The 27,900-nt window shown below is 40.4% G+C and overlaps 1 protein-coding gene across 2 annotated transcripts in view; it reads left to right on the top strand.

Annotated features, from left to right (window-relative positions):
- The window catches only part of LOC103280974 (adhesion G-protein coupled receptor G4), a 43,615-nt gene that overhangs the window by 3,426 nt on the left and 12,289 nt on the right, over nucleotides 1-27,900 (top strand). For both annotated transcript variants that reach the window (XM_062963687.1, XM_062963686.1), the window contains exons 3-13: nucleotides 1,901-1,926; nucleotides 3,247-3,389; nucleotides 6,862-6,994; nucleotides 8,802-8,920; nucleotides 11,657-11,864; nucleotides 15,997-16,162; nucleotides 16,289-16,438; nucleotides 18,536-18,658; nucleotides 19,957-20,002; nucleotides 23,390-23,493; nucleotides 26,338-26,462. In XM_062963687.1, the coding sequence (XP_062819757.1) occupies nucleotides 1,901-1,926; nucleotides 3,247-3,389; nucleotides 6,862-6,994; nucleotides 8,802-8,920; nucleotides 11,657-11,864; nucleotides 15,997-16,162; nucleotides 16,289-16,438; nucleotides 18,536-18,658; nucleotides 19,957-20,002; nucleotides 23,390-23,493; nucleotides 26,338-26,462 (1,343 nt within the window). The remainder of the gene's footprint in view (nucleotides 1-1,900; nucleotides 1,927-3,246; nucleotides 3,390-6,861; nucleotides 6,995-8,801; nucleotides 8,921-11,656; nucleotides 11,865-15,996; nucleotides 16,163-16,288; nucleotides 16,439-18,535; nucleotides 18,659-19,956; nucleotides 20,003-23,389; nucleotides 23,494-26,337; nucleotides 26,463-27,900) is intronic.

Here is a 27,900-nt window from a genome sequence, read left to right on the forward strand (position 1 = left end):
TATTACAGTAGAGTCTCATTTATCCAACATAAACGGGCCGGCAGAATGTTGGATAAGCGAATATGTTGGATAATAAGGAGACATTAAGGGAAAGCCTATTAAACATCAAATTGGGTAATGATTTTAAAAATTAAGCACCAAAACATCATGTTATACAACAAATTTGATAGAAAAAGTAGTTCAATACGCAGTAATGTTATGTTGTAATTACTGTATTTACGAATTTAGCACCAAAATATCACGATGTATTGAAAACATTGACTACAAAAATGTGTTGGATAATCTAGAACGTTGGATAAGAGAGTCTTGGATAAGTGAGACTCTACTGTATTATTATTACATTTATTATTCTACTCTATTTATTATTATTATTATTACATGTATTATTTTACTCTATTATTATTAAAAGGATACATAAGCACATTTTATACGCTATATACCGCATCTTGCACCACATTGAACTGCATTGCATGGGTCTACACTGACCATATAATGCAGTTAGTAACTACGTAAACCCATATACTGCAGCTTGCACCACATTGTACTGTATTGTATGGGTCTACACTGACCTTATAATGCAGTTTGAAATGATAAAACTCAGATAATGCTGTTTGCACCACATTGAACTGCATTATATCAGCCTACAATACAGTTAGAAACTACGTAGACCCACATAATGCGGTTTGCACCACATTGAACTGCACGATATGGCATGGGGCTGTAGTTTACAAGATTTGTAGCTGTAACACCCCTAGACTGCATGAGCCAATAAGGAGGCCAATAAACAATCTAATATCTTTATTAAAGCAATAAAAGAATAAAACAAAAGTATGCAGAGTATATAGTCAAGCAATTGTCTTTATAGAAAAGATCAAAAATAGTCCAAATAAATGAAGTTATATGTCCAGTATTAGAGTCCAAAGTCTACAATCCAATAACCGAAACACACTCAAACTCTTTGGAAGTTTGAGTGGGGAAAGAGCAAGGATTCACCGGGAGATTCTTGAAGTAAGTCCAGACAAGGATTCGAGGCTAGGCAAGGTAATTCGTGGTGGATCTGAAACGCAGTCCAAACTTGAACAGGAGTGAAAACACAACTCCCGGTCTACTCGTGAGTAAGCGCACCGAAAGGCCGCTTAGGAGCTCGGAAACAAGGGACGATGTTCTTCTTTGATTAATCACGTTGACACCGCGATAGGGAAAGCTCAGTGCAGAACTTTTATGAAAGTTCAAGAGCTCCCCCCAACAGGTGTTTAACTCCCCAATTGTTCCCAGAGAAAGTAGCTGTTTCAACATGCCTGCCTCCCCGAAACTTCTCAAGGGAAACGGTTTAATTACAATCGTCTCTCTCCGCTAATCTTGCGCTTCGTCTCAGAAACTCCTTATGGGAGCAATGTGTTTTGAGAAAGGACTTCCTATCAAACACAACACTTTCCGGGGAACCAGGCTCTGTTTCAAGGGCGTCCGTAATTGGCTTTGACACGAAAATGTCAACAGGGGACATCTGGAATGGAACAGAATCTTGCTGAGATGGAAAAAAACCCATATCCTCTTCAGTTTGATCTATGATGGCTGCGGGATCATGGGGCAAAGGTCCCTGAGACATCACAGTAGCCTTCTCTGCCAAAGGATGCTGATACTTCATGACACTACAAATCCCAGGATCTTATAGCATTGAGCCATGGCCATTAAACAGAGATGGCCACAATTCTACAATGTAGACATACCCAAAGTCATCATCAGTGCACAGTGACTAACGTAAAGCTAGATTCTGCTGTTTATTTTACATAACACAGTTTGCCTCTTTTTCTCTATCTTCTTTCTTTCTTTCTTTCTTTCTTTCTTTCTTTCTTTCTTTCTTTCTTTCTTTCTCCTGGGCATTGCATCTTGTGAACTGAAGAGGGAAGCTGCAATGACCTCTCAAAGGTAGGGCTATGCATTTCCCAATGTTTTGCATTTTGGTGTTTTTTGGTTCATTTTCTGAAAAGCTCCCAATTGACTCCATGAATTTTGCAGCATAGATGCCGCCTTGGCTATTAAGCATGATGAAGGCAAGACTCGGAGTATCATGCATGGCTGAGTAATATCCATTATGAATCACCCGGATAAGTGAACTCTGCTATATATCCCCCCTTTAACAGCATGAGAGTCAGAAGCTAGATTGTCCTCCTCCGTATAAAACTTGCCTGGGATCTTATACCAAACGTTAGATTTTTTTCAACTGTTTTGAGCTTTTGGGGAGAACATTTTTTAAAAAATATATGTGATTGAATAAGAAAATGCCTCATTGCCAGTGCTTTAAAAAGGTGTTATTTCCAAACATACATTTCTCTGTATGTGTGTTTCTACAAAGAGTGCATCTCCACTGTAGAGTTAATTAATTAATTTATTATTATTTACAGTATTTATATTCCGCCCTTCTCACCCCGAAGGGCGGATTACAATGAACACATATATGGCAAACATTCAATGCCAACAGACAAACAACATAGACAGACACAGAGGCATTGAACATTTTTTTCCCAGCTTCACGATTCCGGCCACAGGGGGAGCTGTTGCTTCACCGTCCACTAGTGGCTGTACTTCCTCATTCCTTTCCTCGTGTTTTGCTGGCAATTTTTTTTATGATGTTGTAAATTAGTTAAATTAGCCTCCCGCATAAAGTGTACCTAAATTTCCCTACTTGACAGATGCAACTGTCTTTTGGGGCTGCATAGGTCAACAGCAAGCCGGGCTATTTAATGGTCAGGAGCTTAACCCGACCCGGGATTTGAACTCATGACCTCTCGGTCAGTAGTGATTTATTGCAGCTGGTTACTAGCCAGCTGTGCCACAGCCCGGCCAAATTTGTCCGTTAATGCAGTTTTACACCACTTTCAATGCCATGGTTAAAGGCTATGGAATCTTTGAAGATGCAGTTTGACAAGGTCTTAAGCTTCATCTTCCAAAGAATGTTTGGTGCATCCTTAAAATCCCAGGGTTCTATAACATTGAGCCATAACACTTAAAGTGCTGTCAAACTGCTTTAATTTTACAGTGTAGCTTTGGGGAAAAAATAGTTTAAGTGATACCCATGCATTCACTGAAACAGCCAAGTAGAGTCCCATTTGTGATATGGGGACCATGCACTCTGGACATGCTCAGAGGTGCTTGCATTGACTTCATAGGGTTTTAAGGTTTTTCCAAAGGAAAAAAAAACAACCGTTGTTGACGTAGGATTTTGTGTGTGTGTTATTATGGTTCCAGATATTCCTCCAAGTCGATTGTTCGGATCACATCCGAACTAACCAAAAGGGAGATACAAATGAGGCTCGGAGCATATCTACTAGGCCATTATGGGGGACTGGGTTGCTCAGTGAAGGTGGACAACACAAACATCACTAACTTTGGTAAGAAGCCATCTGATTTCCCTTTTGCTATAAAGAGTCAGCAGGATAACCTAGGACCTCATCCCATTTGGGGCAGAAAGCGGAGGGAATCATCTTCTCCCCGAAGCGTTTAGTTTCTTTCTGTTTTTAAGAAAGCTGGTTAATATATTCAACCCATCACATGCAATGAGCTTTGTCCATTTCTACAGAAATCCTCCGAATTCTGAGCAATCACACAAGCGAGTTTATTCTCTCCCCATTCCACATTCTTTATATCTATCTATACACATAATAAGAGTGAAAATATGTATGTATGTGTGTGGCTGGAGTGTCCACTTCCACAGACAAGCTCCCACATCCACAAATGGCTATAGCTCCCACAGTATCTGAAAAATGTGCACCACGATAAAGGTTCAAACCATAGAACACAATATGTATATTTGAGCATCATATACATAATAATGTTAATACCCTGTTTCCCCTAAAATAAGACAGCCTCAGAAAATAAGACCTAGTAGAGGTTTTGCGTAATTGCTAAATATAAGGCCTCCCCTGAAAGTAAGACCTAGCAAAGTTTTTGTTTGGAAGCATGACCGCCGAACAGAACACCAGAGCATGCAGGATCCGTAAATGTATGTATCATAGATTGTTGTATATGGAAATAGTGGTAGTAACAAGAAATTCTTGATAGGATTCACAGTTTGGTTATGTTGGTTTGTGATGACAACTACGGTACAGAATATAATAAATGTTATTTTTTTTTGTTCAATAATAAATGTGAATTCTTCTTCATGGAAAACTAAGACATCCCCTGAAAATAAGACCTAGCACATCTTTGGGAGCAAAAATTAATACAAGACACTGTCTTATTTTCGGGGAAACACGGTAATAATACAAATAATAATACAACTGATAATCAAATTCTGTCAGCTGTAGTGGCATACAATCATCCAGATTTAAATGCTACATAGAGCAGTTTTCAGTATAAAACATATATCAGACATATATCAACAAGACTCCAACTAAAGTTTGTTAGCGACACAGTATGTGTACATCCAGTCTGTCCAAATGCATGTAATATGCTGTAAAACTCAATAATCTGTGGTCAAATCAATTGGCTCAAACTTGGCTTGGAGTCAAAACAAATCAAAGTCTCTGCAGTCTTGAAGCAGTTCTGTAGGACTCCTCTGGATGTAAATACAGTCAATACGCTGTAGCATTTAAATCTGGATGATTGCAGTCTATAAATCTTTGTAAGTTATGACTGTATGCCACTACAGCTGACAGAATTTGGTTATCAGTTGTATTATTATTTGTATTATTGTTAACACTATTATGTATATGATGCTCTAATATACGTATTGTGTTCTATGGTTTGAACCTTTATCGTGGTGCACATTTTTCAGATATTGTTTAGAACAGACAGCTGTGTTTAGTTATTATTATAGCTCCCACAGCTCAGGAGACACCACTGGCCCTCCCTCCAATGACATTGTAGGTTATAGGGAGTGCCGTAAACATGTACCCCATGACCAACAAAAATACTGGAGGTCTTTGGAGGAGTTGTAGTTCACCTACTCCCAGAGCAGAGTAAGAACCCAAACAATGACGGATCTGGACCAAACTTGGCATGCATACCCGATATGTCCACATTTGAATACTGGTGGGTTTTATCTGCTTTGAACTGGATTAATTATCTATATATATAAAAGAGTGATGGAATCCTGGCGACCCACAAAACAACAAAACTAAACACCCCACAGCCACGAAAATTGGCAGCACAACCCCTCATCCATGCCTCTAGGTTGATACAAAGAAAAGAAAAATAAAGTCCTAATTAGAGGGAGAGGAAGAATTGTTTTTATCCAATTGCTGCCAGTTAGAAAGCTAAGCTCCACCCACTTGGTCCCCTAACAACCCACTCAGCCCAGGGGACAGGCAGAGTTAGGCCTCACTTAGGCCTCTTCCACACTACCTATAAAATACAGACACCACCAGACAACGCCACAGCAACGCGTGGCCAGGCACAGCTAGTATATTATATATTACATGTAATATTATTAATAATATCACAATATATATAGTAAGGTAAAGGTAAAGGATTCCCCTGACGTTAAGTCCAGTCGTGTCTGACTCTGGGGGTTGGTGCTCATCTCCATTTCTAAGCTGAAGGTGTCCGTAGACACCTCCAAGGTCACGTGGCCATGGGCATGACTGCATGGAGTGCCGTTTCCTTCCCACCAGAGCAGTACCTATTGATCTACTCACATTTGCATATTTTTGAACTACTAGGTTGGCAGAAGCTGGAGCTAACAGCGGGTGCTCATTCCGCTCCCAGGATTTGAACCTGGGACCTTTCGGTCTGCAAGTTCAGCAGCTCAGCGCTTGAATGCACTTAGCCACTGGGGCTCCTTATATAGATATAGTACAATATATAGTACAATATGGTAATTTATTGCCAGTATTGTGCTATGCTAATAATATAATATTGTACAGTAGAGTCTCACTTATCCAACATAAACGGGCTGGCAGAATGTTGGATAAGCGAATATGTTGGGTAATAAGGAGAGATTAAGGAGAAGCCTATTAAACATCAAATTAGGCTATTATTTTACAAATTAAGCACCAAAACACCATGTTGTACAACAAATTTGACAGAAAAAGTAGTTCAATATGCAGTAATGCTATGTAGTAATTACTGTATTTACGAATTTAGCACCAAAATATCACGATGTATTGAAAACATTGACTACAAAAATGCGTTGGATAATATAGAACGTTGGATAAGCGAGTGTTGGATAAGTGAGACTCTACTGTATGTAAATTTAATTTGTAAGCCGCTCTGAATCCCCTTCAGGGTGAGAAGAGCAGGGTAAAATGTATTAAATAAACGAATAAATAAAATTATACGCAGGCCTATTTGCACTGCCATATAAAATCCAGATTATCTGCTTTGGACTGGATTATATAGTAGTGTAGACTCGCATAATCTAGTCCAAAGCAGATATTCTGCATTATAATCTGCATTCAGAAACTGGGAACAATTGGATTAAATGGAAGTGTAAATGGTGCTTTAGACTCAGGATTAAACCAGATCCAATCTGGATTATGTGGCAGTGCGGGTCCAGTCTGAGTCTACACTACCATAAATCCAGTTCAGTGCAAATAATCTTGTTTTTTATATAACTTTGTAGATCCAGCCTCACATAATCCAGTTCAACGCAAATAATATGGATTATATGTCAGTGTAGATCCAGCCCCAGATCTCATTGTTAGTCTCAACTGGAGTAGTCCCATTGATTGAAAGGAAATTATCTCTGTATTGATTTCTGAAGTTACTGTTGATCCCATGGACCAACTATGAATGGGAATGACATTTCAGATTTAAAACATATAGATAAAAACAAGACCATTAAAACACATATATTAGAAGACAGATGCATTGCATGTTCATGATTTAAGAGGTGCCCTTATGTTCTTCCCTTGCTCTGAGATCCCGAGATGTGCCTTGAAGAAGCCATCCAAACCAAGTACAAGGGGAACTTCAGGTGGCCGAAGACAGTTCCTGGCAATGTGACACACATCTCCTGTCCGAACAACACAACGGTTTTGGCGGAAAGGACCTGGTGAGTTTGGGCCCATTGCTTTCCGCTCCTATCAACGAGGTAGGAATAATTCTCTGAAGGACAACGGAGGGAGCCTTTTCTCTGCTTCCAAGCTGAAAGGTGTTGTTCTACACTATGGAATTAATGCAGTTTGACACCACTTTGAACTGCCGTGCCTCAATGCTATGGAATCATGGGAGCTGTATGTTAGAGGTTGTAGATATAAATAAATAGAAGCTTTATCACAGTTTCTGAACCAAGATATACCCTGCAGTATAATAAAGTGTCACTCAGACTTGCGTAACAAGTAACGGTATCTTTACTTCAGTTCAAAAGGTCAAACAGGGCAACAATATATACAGCAGTCTCTCTGAATTCACACAGAGAACAGAGGAAATAAACAGTTTAAGCCTTTAAGCAGTCTTTAAATATATCTCGTTTTTCTTATAAATAACCAGGTTTCGGAGAGTGGCAGCCATTTCCTCCCTGACTATTTCCAGTCAGCGCTCTCTTCCTTCTCCGAGATGAAAGCGTCATTTAAAACTGTTTGTTTCAGCAGCAAGCTAGAGAGAGCAGCCAATCGGAATTCTTGCTCCTGGCTGACTCGGCCAATCAGCTGTCGACACATGCCTTTTCAGTCAATCCATTCCATCATGGTGTCTGTTTACAAATCCTCACACTGTAGTTTTGTCTTGAGCCAAAGAGAGCTACAACTCCCAGAACCCCATATCATTGAGGCACAGCAGTGGAAGTGATGCCAAACCACATTAAATCTACCCAGGGTTATTGCAAGCACGGTGTTGTAGATCAGCCAGAGGCTGATGGTTTCACTGAGGATTTAGAAAGGATTGTGGGCTTTCCTGTAGCACAAAGTGATGGGCTCTCAAGTCTGGGAAATTCAGATCTGGGAAATGATGTTCCTCTGTGTGAGAAAACTGGCTCAGAAAGTGCAGGGCCTTAAGGCCAGTTTGAGAAGTCAATAGTAGATAAGGATTCGAGTGAAGAGCTGAGTGATAAGGAGGGTTCCCAGGAGAAGCCACCTGTAGCTACGGAGATCAACAAAAGTCTCAGTTTATAAACCAGAGCCAAAAATAGAGTACTGAGAGATTACGTGGGAAAGCTGCGGAGAAAATTTAGGGGAGACATAATGCTTTCATGGGTGGCTATTAAACAACAAGTTGTTTACTTTAAGGGCAGTTCAGGCAACTCTGTGTTAGAGTGAAAAGCTAAGTCTGAGTTCTCTTGTTCATGGTTCAAGTTAAACCTTGATTTTGGATTTAATATATCCTGGAAGTTTTCTATGTCTATGTTCATGTGCTCCTGCTCAAATCTTGCTAGTTATATCTTCCTGATTGTGGATTTATGCTGTATCTGGGATTCTTGGCTGGTCCTGGACTTTGTCACCTTAGGAACTTTATGAGACATTTGAATTATTATTTGGTTCTCACCTTTTGCTAAACCTTATTGGGTTATATATCTTCTTTTTCCTGATTTTTAAAAATATTTTATCTGGTTTTTTTAAAGGTTTTTTTTTACAATAAACAGTTGGTTTATATTCCTAATCTCTTGTGTGGTCATAGGTGTTTCCAGGCCTGGAGTGCAACACATGGCCGAAAAGCTCTTAAACTACTTTACTTTTTCATAATCTATATCCTTATTACTTTTTTAGTAATACAAGTATCATTATAGGATGAGTAGGGTTTTTTAAAGTAATTTTTTAATTTTAGTTTTATTTTTGGAATTTACTAAACTACCGCATTACTGATGTTGATGATCTATTACATGTTTTTTAATCCCGCACTTTCAATCTCTCTGCCCTCATTTAAAGTTCAATCAATATCAAGAATGAAAAAGCCCTTTGGAGAAGACACAACGTGACCTCATGTCAGCTACTGGAAAAATTGCCAGATAATATTATATCCCTTGATAATGTGAGCATCACAATGGGTAAGAGCTCCAGTGAGATTGTGTTGTTGTTGTTGTTGTTGTTGTTGTTGTTGTTGTTGTTGTTGTTGTTGTTGTTGTTGCCGTGTGCCTTCAAGTTGTTTCTAACTTATAACAACCCTAAGGAGAATCTTTCACTGGGTTTTCCTAGCAAGATTTGTTCAGAAGAGGTTTGCCATTGTCTTCCTTTGACCCGCTAAAAATAATTTAGTTTCATGTAGCAAACTGCCCAGATTAACAAGAGTGTAATGAAGCCACATTTCAACAATGTAACCGACTGAAATTACTGTGACAATAATAACAATAAGGCAACAAGTATCCAGTGTGTATTTACTTTTGTAGGATACTTTTAAAGTGGATTTTACGAGGTCTTTGGCAAGTTCTTCTGAAGTTTCCACAAAGTAACAAAAAGTCATCAAGTAACATAGCAAGATGTTTGTGATCACCACAACAAGTCATTTTTTAGTTTGCAAAACACTGCAGAGTGGTGGGAGAAACAGTTTAGGAAAAAGTAACTTTCCAAACTCTTGATCCAAATCGTTCCATCCATTTGGATCCTTATTATTCTGTTTGACTCCTTGCAATCCTTGTTGATTTTCACCTTCAAGGGAGTAATTCTCAGATTTGGAGTTTTGAACTTTTAAGACTCTCCTGTTCACAAGGGCGGGTCTCTTGCCCGGTATGCAGTACTACCTTGAAAGCCAGGAAAAATATGATCGCGTTTGAAGGCAGAAACAGAAATTTATTCATCTGGCCAGGTGGATGTCGGAACAACTTTATCGCCAAAAGAAGTGACATAACTATACAATACAGGCATCTTATCCCCTTTGGAAGCCAACCAAAAGACCCGCTCCCTGCCCTGATTGATTCAGAAATGGCCGATCTAGGATCCAAGTTGTCGTTGGCTGGGGATTCTCTGTGATGTCAGAGATGGGCAGAGCCTTCCCTGTTTTAGGGAAAAATGGAGAGCTGCTCTTTATCCATTTGAAGCTGGAACAATTGGAAAAATCCTCCCAGGAGGCAAAGGACAAGGCTTAGGAAATGGTCTAAGGCAATATAAATAGTCCAGGATGGGATTATAGGGATTTTCAATCAGTGCCAGCTCCAGAGATAAAGACTATGCTTATGTAAATACAGTAGAGTCTCACTTATCCAAGCCTCGCTTATCCAAGCCTCTGAATAATCCAAGCCATTTTGGTAGTCAATGTTTTCAATATATCGTGATATTTTGGTGCTAAATTCGTAAATACAGTAATTACAACATAACATTACTGCGTATTGAACTACTTTTTCTGTCAAATTTGTTGTATAACATGAAGTTTGGATGCTTAATTTGTAAAATCATAACCTAATTTGATGTTTAATAGGCTTTTCCTTAATCCCTCCTTGTTATCCAAGATATTCGCTTATCCAAGCTTCTGGCAGCCCGTTTAGCTTGGATAAGTGAGACTCTACTGTGTCTATGTGCTTGGGAAACTATTGTGGGGGTTGAATGCTCAGGAAGCCAAGCAAATATCCATTGATATATCCTCAGAGAAACAAGGCATCTTTAAAGATGTAATAAGATCAGATTATGAGAAAGCCATCCAGATGTTTCGGAAATATCAGCTAGGAGATGTGCCTCAACGAAATCTGTATTGTGTTCATAGAATTATAGAATACTAGAGTTGGAAGAGGCCACATGGGCCATTTAGTCCAACCCCCCTTCTTCCATGCAGGAAAGGCACAATCAAAGTATCCCTGACAGATGGCCATTTAGCCTCTGTTTACAAGTTTGCCAAGGAAGGAGCTTCTACCACAGAGTTTGGAGTGTGGTGGAAACTCCTTCCTTGGAAACATATATGTTTTATATGTTTTCTAATGAGTTGTATATACAGTAGAGTCTCACTTATCCAACATAAACGGGCCAGCAGAATGTTGGATAAGCGAATATGTTGGATAATAAGGAGGCATTAAGGAAAAGCCTATTAAACATCAAATTAGGTTATGATTTTACAAATTAAGCATCCAAACTTCATGTTATACAACAAATTTGACAGAAAAAGTAGTTCAATACGCAGTAATGTTATGTTGTAATTACTGTATTTACGAATTTAGCACCAAAATATCACGATATATTGAAAACATTGACTACCAAAATGGCTTGGATTATTCAGAGGCTTGGATAAGCGAGGCTTGGATAAGTGAGACTCTACTGTATATAGTTCAAGTTTGTTTGGGCGCCCAGGAATATGTCCGTGGTTGCACTCCAGTGCTTGAGCATACATATGCGAGTCCTCTCCCTGCTTTGTTCATTAATAAGGAAAAGATATGTGCAAGGGTTCTTCTCCAGTGGCAGATTGAAAAACATAGTTAATTCAATAAAGTTGTGTATACTTTTGTGTAGACAATAGTAGCAGAGTAGAGAGGAAAAGAGGAGAATTGGTTTGAGGAAGCATAAATGGGGTCTCATTCTTAATTGCATTGTAATGAAAGACCTTTTCCTGTTTGCGCTGTTTGGAATGAAGGGATTTTCTTGCCAAACTAGTTTTCCAGTTTGTCTCTTAGGCTTGGAAAATGATTAGATTAATCCTCCCGGGATGGGTTGGGGCTGGGCTGGGGCTCGAGAACCAGCCAAGCTCTATTTGTACGAGTCAGTAAAATATGTTATAAATTTATAGCTAGTATTAAAGGAGGGTGGTTGAATTTCGATAACTCTCTCCATGGTCTTTTCTCCTCCTTGGCCCTTCTCCTTTGCAGATAATGCTGAAAATCTCGTGGATCACATTTTGAGCCTGTTGAATTCTTCCACTTGGAGTCCAGAGGTAGTGGAGGTTCTTGTGAATAAACTGACTGCCATCGCCAACTGCGAGGAAGTCAGCTCAACATTGGCGCAGAAATCATTGCAAGTAATAGATGCCTTTATGACAATAGAAGCCAGTGACCACTTGCAAGGGAAGCTCAACAGGTAAGGGATTCAGTGAGAGCATCACTTGTCAAATAAAGGGATTGAAATGGAACCCTTTAAGGCAGGGGTACCCAAACTTTTAAAACTGGGGGCCAGTTCACGATCCTTCAGACCGTTGGAGGGCCGGACTATAGTTGGCCACCGAGCAATAATAATAATAATAATAATAATAATAATAATAATAATAATAATAATAATAATTTATATTCTGCCCTTCTCACCCTGAAGGGGACTCAGGGCAGATCACATTGTACACATATAAGGCAAACATTCAATGCCATATACACATAGAACAGAGACAGAGATAGATGCAGAGGCAATTGAAACCTTCTCCAGCTTCCAGCTTCCTGAGGGTATGCTTGATTCCGGCCACAGGGGCAGCAGCTGCTTCATCATCCACTGCAATGGCAACTTCCTCATTCCAACGGCAGCTGGGTGATTTTTATGGGGTTGTAAATTAGCCTCCCCACATATAAGTGGTACCTAAATTTCCTACTTGATAGATGCAACTATCTTTCAGGTTTCGGGCTATATTTTATTTTTAATTGTCAGGTGCTCACCCCGACATGGGCTGGCCTCGAACTCATGACCTCTTGGTCAGAGTGATTTATTGCAGCTGGCTGCTAACCAGCCTGCACCACAGCCCGGCCCCATAATAATAATAATAATAATAATAATAATAATAATAATAATAATAATAATAAGCCCAAGCCCCTTCTGCCTTTGTGCACCAAAAGTACAAGTAAACCACCCCTGACAGATGGCCACCCAGCCTCAATGTTAATAATAATAATAATAATAATAATAATAATAATAATAATAATAAGAGTTGGAAGAGACCCCTTGGGCCATTTAGTCCAACCCCCTTCTGCCTTTGTGGACCAAAAGCTCAAGCAAAGCACCCCTGACAGACGAGACGGCCACCCAGCCTCAATGTTAATAATAATAATAATAATAATAATAATAAGAATTGGAAGAGACCCCTTGGGCCATTTAGTCCAACCCCCTTCTGCCTTTGTGCCATGGGGGCCGGATAAATGGCTTTGATGGGCCACATGTGGCCCATGGGCTGTAGTTAGGGGACCCCTGCTTTAAGGAGTGAAATGTCAGGAAAGAATGCTACTGGAACATGGCCATACAGCCCGAAAAACTCTCAGCTACCCAGTGATTCTGGCCCTGAAAGCTTTTGACAATGTATCTGTCAGGGGATGATGGGGTGCAGAGTGGATTCCAAAAATTCATCATCCTGGTCTCACCTCCTTCTCCAGACTGTATTCCCATGCGGAGAACCAGCACTGGTCAAACAAACACTCCAGCAGACGAAGTCCAACTGTTGATTAACTTTATTTACATGTCTATTTACAGTTTGCATTTCTCGGCTTCAGAGCATAGCATTCATAGTCCATCTTCAGCGAGAGCTCAAGCCGAACACAACAGATAAGATAAAACAACACATTCCTCTGTCCAGAGGAAGTTCCGACCCCCAAAGGCCGCAAACCATGCCTGATAGGTCATAGCAATCACAACAGGCTGTCAGTCAAAACCAGCCTGCTGTTAACTATTTCATTACTGAAAAATACACACTCTTGCTCATCAGCAGTAAACACTTGATTTACATTTCATACAAATACAACCATACTCCAACAGTATCTTCCATCTCTCTCTCTCTCTTACTATGTCTGTTTATCTGTCTATCTGACAAACTATCTATCTAATATAATATATATCCTATCTATCTATCCTGTCTATCTCATCTGCCTGTCTCAAAATATGGTAATAGAAAGAAAAAAAAGAAAGTGGGCTAAAGCAATCTGCAAACTTGCCAGATAAGGGTGTTTCTGAAGAGTCGTGATTTCCCAGCATCGCCTCCCTCCCACAAAAGCCTCCCAGGTCTCCAAATTATAGTAACTGCCCCCATCTTCTCCACCAACTTGGCAGCCCAGCTCTTGTTAAATTTAAGCCCCGACTTGTGTCGGTGCGGCATAAGAGGTTTATGAAATCCTAAAGATGCTCGGCCCCGAACCTGGAGGCAACGGAGTTTGGGGCCGAGCATTTCTCTGCTTGTATAAGGAGGAAGGAAAGCTGAACTTCCTTAGGTATTTTTTCGTGCAAATGTTACCTGCTCTCCACCTCTTCTGTGGCACCTTTCTTGGCATGATTTTGAAGAGCAGATGGTATGAGAAAATTGTGAATCTAGAGCCAAGATTCCCTAAAGAAATAACGAGGCAATGGCCACAAACCACTATGTAAATGCCACCCTTCTTTGAAATGTGATGCCTGCGAAATAATTCATTGAGTTGTCTATTGAGTCATGCTGGGAGACCTAATAAATCCTAGAAATTTCGGTATTTGCAGTTTTCATTTTAATGGGTGTCCTGTGTCTTTAACCCCAGCAAAGGCGGGGGGATGACAGCATAGCACTATAGTTCTATTATCATTGCTATGGTTGCACCCAGAATAGGATATATGGTACAAAATGCAGAAATTATAAGTTTGCACATACAGTAGAGTTCCGGTTAACCGACTTCCGGTTAACCGACACTCCGTATTATCCGACGTCCCAGGCCCCTTGGGAGGTGCTCATGCACGTTGCTAGGTAGCTTGCTATCTACCTAGCAACGTGCACAGGCACCTCCCAAGAGGCAGGGCGGCGAGCAGAGAAGCGCCCGTGCGCGTTGCTAGGTAGATAGCAAGCTACCTAGCAACACGCACAGGCGCTTCGCTAAGCCGAGTGCTCGCTGCTCTGCCCCTTGGGAGGCGCCTGTGCGCGTTGCTAGGTAGATAGCAAGCTACCTAGCAACGTGCACGGGCGCTTCCCAAGGGGCGGAGCGGTGAGCACTCGGCTTAGGAAGCACCCCTGAGCGTTGTTAGGTAGCTTGTTATCTACCTAGCAACGTGCACAGGCACCTCCCAAGAGGCGGAGCAGAAGCGCTCCTGCGCGTTGCTAGGTAGCTTGCTATCTACCTAGCAATGTGCACGGGACACTTCCTTCAACCGGCTTGCTGGATAATAGGGCCTCCCTATTATCCGTCAGATCCAGTTATTCGACATCCGGCCCACCCGTTTATGTCGAATAACCGGGACTCTACTGTATATACACATAAACCTTTTGAGGTTGAAACCTCGCAATTCTTTAAGTTGGGAAATGAAGGGTCTGTGTACTAAGTTTGGTTCAGATCCATCAAGCTAGGTAGGAGCCTTGGTGGTCCAAACATAAATACTTTGACATATATACATATGTATGTATGTATCCTTGGCATCTATCTATCTGCTAAATTCAACTATAATTTCAGCAGTGGGGAGATTGCTTTACATCTCCATTCATTCATTTTGTTGTGGCTCAACAAGTGGCAGAGGATTTTTCGGAGGATGGGGGATTTGATGGGTTTCAAAGTGAAGAGTCTGCTAGTGAACAGAGAGAATTGCAGGCCGGAAAGGCCATTGCTTGGATTCCTGTGTCCATTCCTAGGTAACAGACAGTGAAGTTTTCAGTTCCCTTGTAGAATGTCCTTCGGGCAATGGGGAGTTTTCCAGAGAAGCCAGATTAGGTCTGAGAATGGAGGGAGTGAAAAATAGACTAATTAGACATTCTGAGAGAATCTGTGAGAAGTCCTTGAAGCACAGGTGCATTCGGCATGATCTCATGGCTTCCTTGTCAAGCTTAAATTAAGTGGCGTTTACTTTGTGCTTCTCAGAGGAGACAACGTTGCCATAAGAAGGGTATTCCTGTCTTGGCTCTCAAGTTCATGATTCAAGTTTCCCGTCTTTGCCTTTGTTCCTTGAAGCATTTGTATTGGAAAACGCTCTTGTTTTCATGGATTCATATTTGAATGATTGCTGTGGATCTTGGCTCTCTTGACTTCATGTACTTTGTCATTTTTTGATTGCTTCTATTTTGCATTTTCTACTATACTTCACTTTTGGGAAACACCTTTTCCCCTTTGTACGTGCTTTTCTTAATAAACTGTTGTTGTTAGTACTACTGGAATCTGGTGTGATGCTGGGTGAAAATGTGTCACAAGGCTAAAGGGCAACACATTCATTCATTGAAGAGAGAAAGTGTGAAAAAAGGAGATAAAAAGGATAAAACTCAACTGACCAAATTGCATCTTACATTTCCTTTCTTGTCTAGCATCCTACAGCTCACAGAACAGATAGGATTCAAGATGTCATTTAATGGGAGAAATGCTTCCATTGTGACGCCCAAACTGGCTTTGGCCTTGTTGCGTCCAGATCCTGAAAATTTTCAAGGAATTGCTTTTGTGATAACGTCTTATGACTCCAAGACAGACCCAGAGGTAAGGCTCACTGTTATGGCCCAAAATGTAACTTTGGTGTGAAGAGAACATGTATTTCCTTTATTCCTATGTCAGCAGCTAATTGTAGAATCTTCTTTTTCCTCCAATTCTTTTTTCTCCTTGCAGCTCAAGATCCGCCAAGCCCCTTTCACCACAGGCATGGCCTCCATATTTCTGCCTGGATTATTGAGATATTACTTGAAGGCGCAGTCTTTTGAGCCGGAAGATCACACCAAGATCCAGTTTAGTTTCTTTGGCACAACTTCGCTGTTTCAGGTAAAAATGGCAGTCACCGAATATATAAGAAGTAGAATCTATGGATGGAGCCTTCAGTGGCTCAGTGTGTTAAAGTGCTGAGCTGCTGAACTTGCAGACCGAAAGGTCCCAGGTTCAAATCCGGGGAGCGGAGTGAGCACCCGCTGTAAGCTCCAGCTTCTGCCAACCTAGCAGTTCGAAAACATGCAAATGTGAATAGATCAATAGGTACCGTTCCAGCGGGAAGGTAACGGCGTTCCATGCAGTCATGCTGGCCATATGACCTTGGAGATGTCTACGGACAACGCCGGCTCTTTGGCTTAGAAATGGAGATGAGCACCAACCCCCAGAGTCGGCCACGACTGGACTTAACGTCAGGGGAAACCTTTACCTTTACTAGAATCTATGGATACATCTACACTGTAGAATGACTGCAGTTTGACGGCAGTTTAACTGCCATGGCTCGGTGCTATGGGATAAAGGGAGTCATAGTTCTAGAAGGTCTTGAACCTTCTCTGCTATAAATGTTATGATTTTCAGTGTTAGGGGAAACTACCCAAAAATACAGCAGAGCATCCAAAAATATGCAAAGACAGGATACTTAAAGTTGAGCATTGAGATCACAGCAAGCAGAGCGTGAAGGGCCATATGGCTGTAAAGAATTTAGAGCTTAGGAAGCAAAATGCAGAGTCCAATCTTAAGGATTACAAAAGGCTTATTTACAAAAACAATAACAAATTTTCTTTATACCGTGTTTCTCCGAAAATAAGACAGTGTCTTATATTAATTTTTGCTCCCAAATATGCACTAGGTCTTATTTTCAGGGGATGTCTTATTTTTCCATGAAGAAGAATTCACATTTGTTGTTGAACAAAAATATGAACATTTATTATATACTGTACAGTAGTTGTCATCACAAACCAGCATAACCAGACAAACTGTGAATCTTATCAAGAATTCCTTGTTACTACCATTATTTTCACGTACAATATTCTATGGTATGTACATTTACCGATCCTGCATGCTCTGGTGTTCTGTTCGGCGGGCATGCTTCCAAACAAAACTTTTCTAGGTCTTACTTTCGGGGGAGGCCTTATATTTAGCAACTCAGCAAAACCTCTACTAGGTCTTATTTTTTGGGGATGTCTTATTTTAGGGGAAACAGGGTAGTAAAGAACTCAGCGTCTCTAGAGCAGACAACATTGTCATAGATTCAAGTTCCAGTTTCAGCTCTCAAGCTCATGATTTAGGTCTCCTGTGTTTGTCTATGTTCCTGTAAGAGTTTTGACTTGGAAAAACTCATGTTTTCATGCTTATGGATTTATGCCTATGATCTTAGCTTCTTGGATTCCACGTACCTTGCTATTTTGGACTACTGAACTTTGTGTATATGGACTACCTCTATTTCATAGCACCTTTTTACTGCTTTTTGGGAAATGCCCTTTCTTTCCTTTTGTACATGCTTTTGTAAATCAACTGCTGTAGTTAGAAACTATTAGACTTTGGTGTGGTGCTGGGTGAAAAGGTGTTCCCAAAGCTATAGTGCAATAGTAACTGTAAGTGGGGCGAAGAAAGAAAATAATATCCCTGTTTCTGGGTATATGTCACCTGCTGATTCTCCAAATGGCATCATTTTGCTCCTATCAGTGCTAGTTTTTGAGATAGTGTCACCATATGTTCACCCATTGAAAATCATCATGACCTTTTTGAAGAAACCAGAACCGATGTGGTCTATCCAATGCAGTTTTCTAAATACGTGCCCTAAAGAACCCCAGAACAGGCCTAAAAACCAAAGATGTTATCCCACGCAGCCCTGCTGTTTCTAAACACTTGTAAAACAGAAAGGAAACAGTGTATAACAGATCTCATCACACAACACTATGAAATGGGAGAAAACAGGTGAAAAACAATTGGGGTGGGATCTGTCAAATTTGAATAGTTTCCGTGCCATGGAGCAAGGGGCATTTGCTTGGGCTGTCCCCTGCCAAGCATTGATCCTCAAATCCTGCCTTCGTGAGCCTGGCATGGTGAATATTTTTTAATTAATTTAATTGTTAGAAATGCCGTTGAGTCCAGAGCGGTGTAAACGTGTGCCTGTCTGTATTGTTTCGCTCGCAGGACAGCAGCTTTGAGGACACGAAGCTCAACTCTTATGTTGTGGGCGCCAGCATTGAGGACACATCCGTCAGGAACCTTAAGGAGCCGGTGAATGTCATCCTGCGGCATTTGGAGCCCAACGTGGTACGGCATCTCTGTGCCTTTAAAATGCATTGGGTTGAATTGGGCAGCACCAATTGGGTTGAATTGCATAGCTCTGGCGTTGAGATATTCTGGATGCCTATAAGGATCCAAAAGGGTGAATCTCGGACAAGTGATTGTTTTCTTCACTACAACAAGCAGGATATAAATCAATAGAATAAATCTATATATATAAAAGAGTGATGGCATCACGGCGACCCACAAAACAACAAAACTACAGGCCCCCCAACCTCGAAATTTGACAACACAACCCATCATCCACGCCTCTAGGTTGATACAACAAAAAGAAAAGAAAAATAAAGTCCTAATTTGAGAGAGAGGAATAATTGCTTTTATCCAATTGCTGCCAGCTAGAAGGCTAAGCTCCTCCAACTTGGTCTCCTAGCAACCCAATAAAAATAATAAAAAACACTAAAAATTAATACAATAAAATACTATAATAACAGAAAATAACTAAAAATAATACAAGAAAATATATACTAGCTGTGCCCAGCCACGCGTTGCTGTGGCCAATTGGAACTGCAGTGAGTAGACTCGCTGCTTGTAAGCCTGGGGGCAGGTGGAGATGGAGCATTCCAGTTTTTGGGGTTTTTTAGGCCCCATGGAGGTTGGGGATGTCTAGTTTTGTTGTATGAACCTAGAGATGTGGATGGGGTTCTGTTATCAAATTTTGAGGTTGGGGGCCTTTAGTTTTGTTGTTTTGCCCGGTGGAGCGATGCCATTCTCTCTCTCTCTCTCTCTCTATATATATATATATATAAATATAAATATAAATATATAAATAAATATAAGTATATATATAAATATATATAAACAAATATAATAGCAATATACTGTATATACTCGAGTATAAGCCTAGCTTTTCAGCCCTTTTTTAGGGCTGAAAAAGCTCCCCTCGGCTTATACTCAAGTGAGGGTCCTGTCCGGCTTCTATTCAGGTCAGCTTCTACTTGAGTATATAGGTATTCAGAGTTGGACAGTCTTATCTTATTAAAGTCTTATTATTATCTTAAATTACAGTTTTATATAAATATTCAAAAACATTTAACCTACTGATGCCTCAAATAATGCAATTTTATTAATATCTGTTTTTATTTTTGAAATTGACCCGAAGCTGCTGCATTTCCCACCCTCGTCTTATACTCGAGTCAATAAGTTTTTCCAGTTTTTGTAGTAAAATTAGGTGCTTTGGCTTATATTCGAGTTGGCTTATACTTTGAGTATATACGGTAATAACAAATGCACTGCATATCCTAAGCTTTTTCCTTTCTTGTTTGCAGAATAACGCTTCAGTGCATTGTGTCTTTTGGGACTTTAGTAAGAACAGTGAGTATGAAGAATGTCAAGCCAACCCCAAAGCATTGGATCAGATGGCCCAGCATCCCCTTACTTTTGGGAAATCACAGTCTAGGCCAGGGGTCCTCAAACTTTTTAAGCAGGGGGCCGGTCCACAATCCTTCAGACTGTTGAGGGGCCAAATTATCATTTGAAAAAGAAATATGAACAAATCCCTATGCACACTGCACATGTCTTATTTGTAGTGCAAAACAACAACAATAATGAAAGAACAATGAAATATTTTAAAATGAAAACAATTTTAACCAACATAAACCAATGAGATAGTCAAGTTAATTAGGATTATTGTTGTTGTGTGCCTTCAAGTCAAGTGGGCGAGCCAAAGCCTAAAATTATTAATTTATTCATTTACTACATTTATTTACTACATTTATATCCCACCCTTCTCACCCCGAAGGGAACTCAGAGCAGATGTATGTACATACAATATATTATATTATTAGCATAGCACAATATTAGCATTATATATTACTATATTGAACTATACCACTATACTGTAATATTATATGTAATATATAATATGTAATTACCGTAGAGTCTCACTTATCCAAGCTAAACGGGCCGGCAGAAGCTTGGATAAGCGAATATCTTAGATAATAAGGAGGGATTAAGGAAAAGCCTATTAAACATCAAATTAGGTTATGATTTTACAAATTAAGCACCAAAACTTCATGTTATACAACAAAAATTGACAGGAAAGGTAGTTCAATACGCAGTAATGTTATGTTGTAATTACTGTATTTATGAATTTAGCACCAAAATATCACGATATATTGAAAACACTGACTACAAAAATGGCTTGGATTATCCAGAGGCTTGGATAAGTGAAGCTTGGATAAGTGAGACTCTACTGTAATATTATTATATGGTATTATTATTAGTATTACATTGTATAACATGATAATATTATCAATATCATATGTATATATATTATATTATTAAAACTGATATAAAAATATATTACAAATGAGGGCGGGGGCCAGGTAAATGGAGGGCCGCATCCGGCCCCCGGGCCTTAGTTTGGGGACCCCTGGTCTAGATGTATTGGCTCCAGGTTGCTTCTCCCATTGCCTCCTAGAAATGATTGATTTCTTCTAATGAATGGAGTGAAGGGCAAAGAGAGGTGGGGATGAGACTCTATTTGTGGCCATCGAAATGCCATTCTCTTATTTTGAGACATATAGAAATGGAGCATATGGGATTTTGATGGTTAAATAGACGTTTTGAAGGAGCTCTGGAAAGGGGTGGGCGGAAAGCGCCTCTCGTTTGAAGACAGAAAGACATTGGAAAGAGGTGAGATTTCTTCCCACGGAAGGAAAGTGTTGGGTATTTATAACAGGGTTCGGTGCAGATAAAGGGATATTCTGGGAGTTGCATTTTTGTACTTTAATGTACTGTGCTGGAAACCTGCAAGATAAATCTTCACTTAACATACTTTATGCCCCCCTTTTCTGATTTCAGAGGCTAAGATTAGTACAGTTGTTCTTCTGTTCTTGCAGGGATAGCTCTTGTAGATGTAATAATGCTTGCTTTAAGAATATTTAGCTTATTTATTTATTATTTACAGTATTTATATTCCGCCCTTCTCACCCCGAAGGGGACTCAGGGCGGATCACATTATGTACATATAGGGCAAACATTCAATGCCCATATACACATAGAACCGAGACAGAGACAGAGACAGACGCAGAGGCAATTTAACCTTCTTCCTGAGGGGATGTTCGATTCTGGCCACAGGGAGGAGCAGCTGCTTCATCATACACTGTGACGGCACTTTCTCATTCCAGGTCGTAAATTAGTTAAACTTGCCTCCCCACTTTTATAAGTGGTACCTTATTTCCTACTTGATAGATGCAACTATCTTTCGGGTTGCTAGGTCAGCAACGAGCAGGGGCTATTTTTTTATTTTTAATTGACGGGTGCTCACCCCACCACGGGCTGGCCTCGAATTCATGACCTCATGGTCAGAGTGATTTATTGCAGCTGCTCAACAGCCTGCGCCACAGCTTCTCCAATGTGACTCAGGGTTGCATGGGAGGACCTAGACATGCCTAGAGAAGTGAACACCTAGACTTTAGGAAGGACATCCTGACTGTAAGAAGAGTTGTTCAACAGTGAAACTCTCTGCAACAGAATCCACCAGAAGCTCCGTCTTTGGAGGTTTTTAAACAGAGGCTGGATGGCCATCTGTCGGGAGGGCTTTGTTTTTGCCTTTCCTGCCTGGCAAAATTGGGTTGGACTAGATGGCCTTTAGAGAAGTCCCTTCCAACTCTAGGATTCTATAAATATTCTCTCAAGTGAAAAAAAAAGCACATACAGTAGAGTCTCGCTTATCCAACGTAAACGGGCCGGCAGAACGCTGGATAAGCGAATATGTTGGATAATAAGGAGAGATTAAGGAATAGCCTATTAAACAACAAATTAGGTTATGATTTTACAAATTAAGCACCAAAACATCATGTTATACAACAAATCTGACAGAAAAAGTAGTTCAATATGCAGTAATGCTATTTAGTAATTACTGTATTTACGAATTTAGCATCAAAATGTCACGATGTATTGAAAACATTAACTACAAAAATGCGTTGGATAATCCAGAATGTTGGATAAGTGAGACTCTACTGTAACTCCAAAGTTACCCAAAACGGGTTGTTGTGAGTTTTCTGGGCTCTATGGCTACATTCCAGAAGCATTCAAAATCAGGACAGTAAATAAAGAACAACACTCAGAAGGTAGGGGAATTTGAGATAGGAAACAATCGGGGCCAGCTAACACCTATTTATTTTATTTATTTATTAGCTACATTTATATGCCGCCCTTCTCACCCCGAAGGGTTTGTTCTAACAAAAGATCCCCCCAGGCAGGAAGCAGCCAGACCTTGAAGCTGCAAGGCTATTCAATGCTAATCAAGCTAGCCAATTGCAACATTCATACATGCCTCCAACAGACAAGAGTTCTTTCTTTCTCCCACCCTGGACATTATTCCACAGATACATAAAACTCACTTGCCTAGTTTCCAACAGACCTCACAATCTCTGAGGATGCCTGCCATAGATGTGGGTGAAACATCAGGAGAGAATGCTTCTGGAACATGACCAGACAGCCCAGAAAACTCACTCACCCACCGGTTTAGCAATACATGCTGGAAGCATGAAAGCACCCAATTTCTTTCCAAGATGATAGATGTTGCCTCTGATTTTAAATTGTATTGAAATGCTTTTCATGTAAGCTGCTTTGAGTCTCCTTTGTGGAAGAGAACAAGTGGGGTAGAAATAAACATAATAATAAACACAATAATGAAAATAATACTAATAATAATCATAAATGTGTGAAATATCTCATTTCCGTGCAACACAGATGGCAGCGGCGGCTGGAACACAACGGGCTGTGAATCGGTGCATACAGACGCCAACTACACAATCTGCAACTGCTCCCATCTGACCCATTTCGGAGTTTTGCTGGTCAGTTCTAGTTCCAGAAAGGCTCTTTTGGGATCGGAGACCCATGCTATACTATTTATTTTATTTATTTACAGTATTTATATTCCGCCCTTCTCACACCGAAGGGGACTCAGGGTGGATCACATTATATACATATATAGGGCAAACATTCAATGCTCATAAACACATCAAGCAGAGACAGAGACAGATGCAGAGGCAATTTAACCTTCTCCTGAGGGGATGTTCGATTCTGGCCACAGGGGGGAGCAGCTGCTTCATCATCCACTCATACGGCACTTCCTCATTCCAAGTCGTAAATTAGTTAAACTTGCCTCCCCACTTTTATAAGTGGTACCTTATTTCCTACTTGATAGATGCAACTATCTTTCGGGTTGCTAGGTCAGCAACGAGCAGGGGCTATTTTTTATTTTTAATTGATGGGTGCTTACCCCGCTACGGGCTGGCCTCGAACTCATGACCTCATGGTCAGAGGGATTTATTGCAGCAGGCCTGCGCCACAGCCTGGCCCAGACTTTGGACGAGACTCAAGTAAAAAAGGATTTCACCCATTTCACAGATAGGATTGAAAATCCCCTTGAAATCAGTGGTAGACTTGGGAGCCCAACCAAATTCTATCCAAACTGATCAATCAACTGGCAATACAACCACATGGGCTGCACTTCCCAGTGGAAGATGGGTTATATAATACAAACATGGGCAAGCATGACCCATCTTTACCCTAAGATCCATAAGAACTGGATAGATTTTAGAACAGAAGGAACTTCATTCACCTTCTGTCCCTCACCTTCATATTTCCCCCCAGAGTTAAGCTGCCAAGTTAATGCAAAACTATCCAATAACTGTTGCTATGAGTTTTCCGGGCTGTATGGTTATGTTCCAGAAGCATTCTCTCCTGACGTTTTGCCCTCATCTATGACAGGCATACTCAGAGGTTGTGAGGTCTGCAGGAAATGCCATAGCTGTGGGTGAAATGTCAGGAGAGAATGCTTCTGGAACATGGCCATACAGCCTTGAAAATCCACAGCAACCCAGTGATTCTGGCCATGAAAGCCTTCGACAACACATATCCAATAACTTATTACAGTAGAGTCTCACTTATCCAAGCCTCTGGATAATCCAAGCCATTTTTATATATACACACACAATATAATTTACAATAATATATAATAATTATAACATATTGTATATACATATAATATTCATAATATTATATTGTAATACGATATAATACTAATAATACAGTATAATAATATTAATTATATATTACATTTTACATGTAATATTACTAATAATATTACAATATATTGATACAGTACAATATAGTAATTTATTACCAGTATTGTACTATGCTAATATAATATTGTATGTAGATTTAATTTGTAAGCCGCTCTGAGTCCCCTTCGAGGTGAGAAGGGCGGCATATAAATGTAGCAAATAAATAAATAAATAATTTTTTGTCAATGTTTTCAATATATCATGATATTTTGGTGCTAAATACAGTAATTACAACATAACATTACTGCACATCGAACTACTTTTTCTGTTAAATTAAGTTTTGGTGCTTAATTTGTAAAATCATAACCTAATTTGATGTTTAATAGGCTTTTCCTTAATCCCTCCTTATTATCCAAGATATTCGCTTATCCAAGCTTCTGCCGGCCCATTTAGCTTGGATAAGTGAGACTCTACTGTATTTGACTTTTCCATGACAGCTTTTAATGTTTGGACAAGATGCAAACAAGGACTCCAAAGCCCATCTGCCTGATGACAAAGGGAAGATCATGATATGTATGAGTGGCACAACACGGGGCCGGGCTGTGGCGCAGCTGGCTAGTAACCAGCTGCTATAAATCACTACTGACCGAGAGGTCATGAGTTCGAAGCCCAGGTCGGGTTAAGCCTCCGACCATTAAAAATAGCCCCGGCTTGCTGTTGACCTATGCAGCCCCGAAAGACAGTTGCATCTGTCAAGTAGGGAAAATTTAGGTACGCTTTATGCGGGAGGCTAATTTAACTAATTTACAACACCATAAAACTGCCAGCAAAACACGAGGAAAAGAATGAGGAAGAACAGCCACCAGTGGATGGTGATGCAACAGCTTCCCCTGTGGCCAGAATCGTGAAGCTGGAAAGATGTTAAAATGCCTCTGTGTCTGTCTAAACTGAATGTTGTTTGTCTGTTGGCATTGAATGTTTGCCATATATGTGTTCATTGTAATCTGCCCTGAGTTCCCTTCAGGGTGAGAAGGGCGGAATATAAATACTGTAAATAAATAAATTATGTTGAATGAAAATGTTGGACATCTGAATGTCCATCTAAACGGGCAATTGGATGCAAAAACCCATTTGCATTCATGTGCATTGCAACAATGGCAACAAACTGCATTGAGCTTCAGTTCCCATAATCCCCTCTAAGGGCCTGGAATTCTACATCCCACACCAAACTACAAATCCCAGGATTCCATAGGATGGAACTGTTGCAGTCACAGTAGCATCAAACTAAGTGATTTCAATGACAGTGGTGCAGTGAATCCCATCAGGGTTTTAGTCTGAATTAAAGGGATTATGTGAACTTGTTTTGCAGATCAGATTCAGCACCTTGGTGAGCTCCTCCAAAGACAAAACATTTGGGTTTTGATATTTATGGATTTGATTTAAACATAGGTCTCTCGGTCCTTCAGTGTGACCCTATGGACGGCTTCCAGAAGAAGTTGACCATATAGTTGTGCTGGAAGACCTAGAAATTCCTGTCGTAATTTGCAGCCAGATGCAAGACAAATACTCCGTGTTTATGTTGGCAAACTTTACCTTGAGGGTGATACATTTAACACTGGCTTCTCTTAGGACATCTTCCAGAATCCAGTCGAAAATGAGGCCGATAATTGGAATTTAACATTGATCTCCAACGTGGGCTGTGGGATTTCCTCCATCTTCCTGGGCTTGGCGCTAGTAATCTACCTATCCATTGAGTAAGTAGGATTGCCTTTTGTGTGTTGCTCCCTTCACTCCATGGTTTCAAGGGAGAAATATTCAGATCTGGGTTCTGACTCCCAATTGTTCAAGGAAAGCCTGCGGTAGTGAAAGCGACATCAAACTGCATTACAGATGATGGAAATGGATAAAAAGCAAAGATCTTTACTTATCTGTGTATTTATGTTGTTGTTCAAGTTAAAAGGCACTGAATGTTTGCCTTATATGTACTGTAATCCGCTCTGAGCCCCCCCTCCCCCCTCAGGGAGATAAAACAGAATATAAGTATATTATATATTTATATATATGAAAGGGTAATGAAATTTTGAGTTAATGAAATTTCGGCCTAGGACAAAACAACAAAACTGCACATCCCAGAAACACTAAACTTGGCAGCACAACCCCTCATCCATGCCTCTACGTTCATACAACAAAAAGAAAAGAAAAATAATATCCTAATTAGAGGGAGAGGAATAATTGTTTTTATTCCAATTGCTGCCAGTTAGAAGGCTAAGCTCCGCCCACTTGGTCTCCTAGCAACCCACTCAGCCCAGGCTCTTCCACGCAGCTATATAACCCATCTATAATGGACAATATCAGGGGAAAACCTTTACCCTTTACCTTAACTACCACCAATTCCTCAATACTTTATTTCCCATACCACCAGACTTCGCCACAGCAACGCGTAGCAGGGCACAGCTAGTATTATATATAAATGTATTATTATTATTATGAGATGCACCCAAGTGCCACTCTAAGAGAGGCATTTAAGGGTTGTTGTATGTTTTCCGGGCTATATAGCCATGTTCCAGAAGTATTCTCTCCTGACGTTTCGCCCACATCTATGGCAGGCATCCTCACAACCTCTGAGGATGCCTGCCATAGATGTGGGCGAAACGTCAGGAGAGAATACTTCTGGAACATGGCCAGACACCCTGGAAAACACACAACAACCCTATGATCCCGGCCATGAAAGCCTTCAACAACACAGAGGCATTTGAATGGAGAAAAGGCACATGCTGAATTTGGGAGACTGGCCAACAATAACGGAGAAAGGGAAACCGCCGAGTTTCACCAAAATAAATCTCAATTGTGTCAAAATTAGTTTTAGGAATCACTTAAACGCAGAGGCTCTTCAAACATAAAGATAGGACATGGCTGACATTATAAAGCAGAGTCCCAAGTTCGATGGCACAAGCAAAGTTTCCAAAATAACATACAGTAAACTAGGCAAACTGATGCCCAATGTCCAGAAGTACAAACTGGTCTTTCCAATCCAGGAGTCACGCCAAGATGTCAGTCCATATCCAAACACGGGGTTTCAAGGTAAATGAGGTTCTTGGGTTTTTCAGGATATAATGCAGGCTCATCAGGATCAAGGTCTGGGTATCAGGATCCAGCCCAGGATATAAGTCCCATAGCATAATGCATAGTGTT

The sequence above is a fragment of the Anolis carolinensis genome, unplaced genomic scaffold (assembly GCF_035594765.1).
Source record: "Anolis carolinensis isolate JA03-04 unplaced genomic scaffold, rAnoCar3.1.pri scaffold_12, whole genome shotgun sequence".
In the NCBI taxonomy this organism is placed as follows: domain Eukaryota; kingdom Metazoa; phylum Chordata; class Lepidosauria; order Squamata; family Dactyloidae; genus Anolis; species Anolis carolinensis.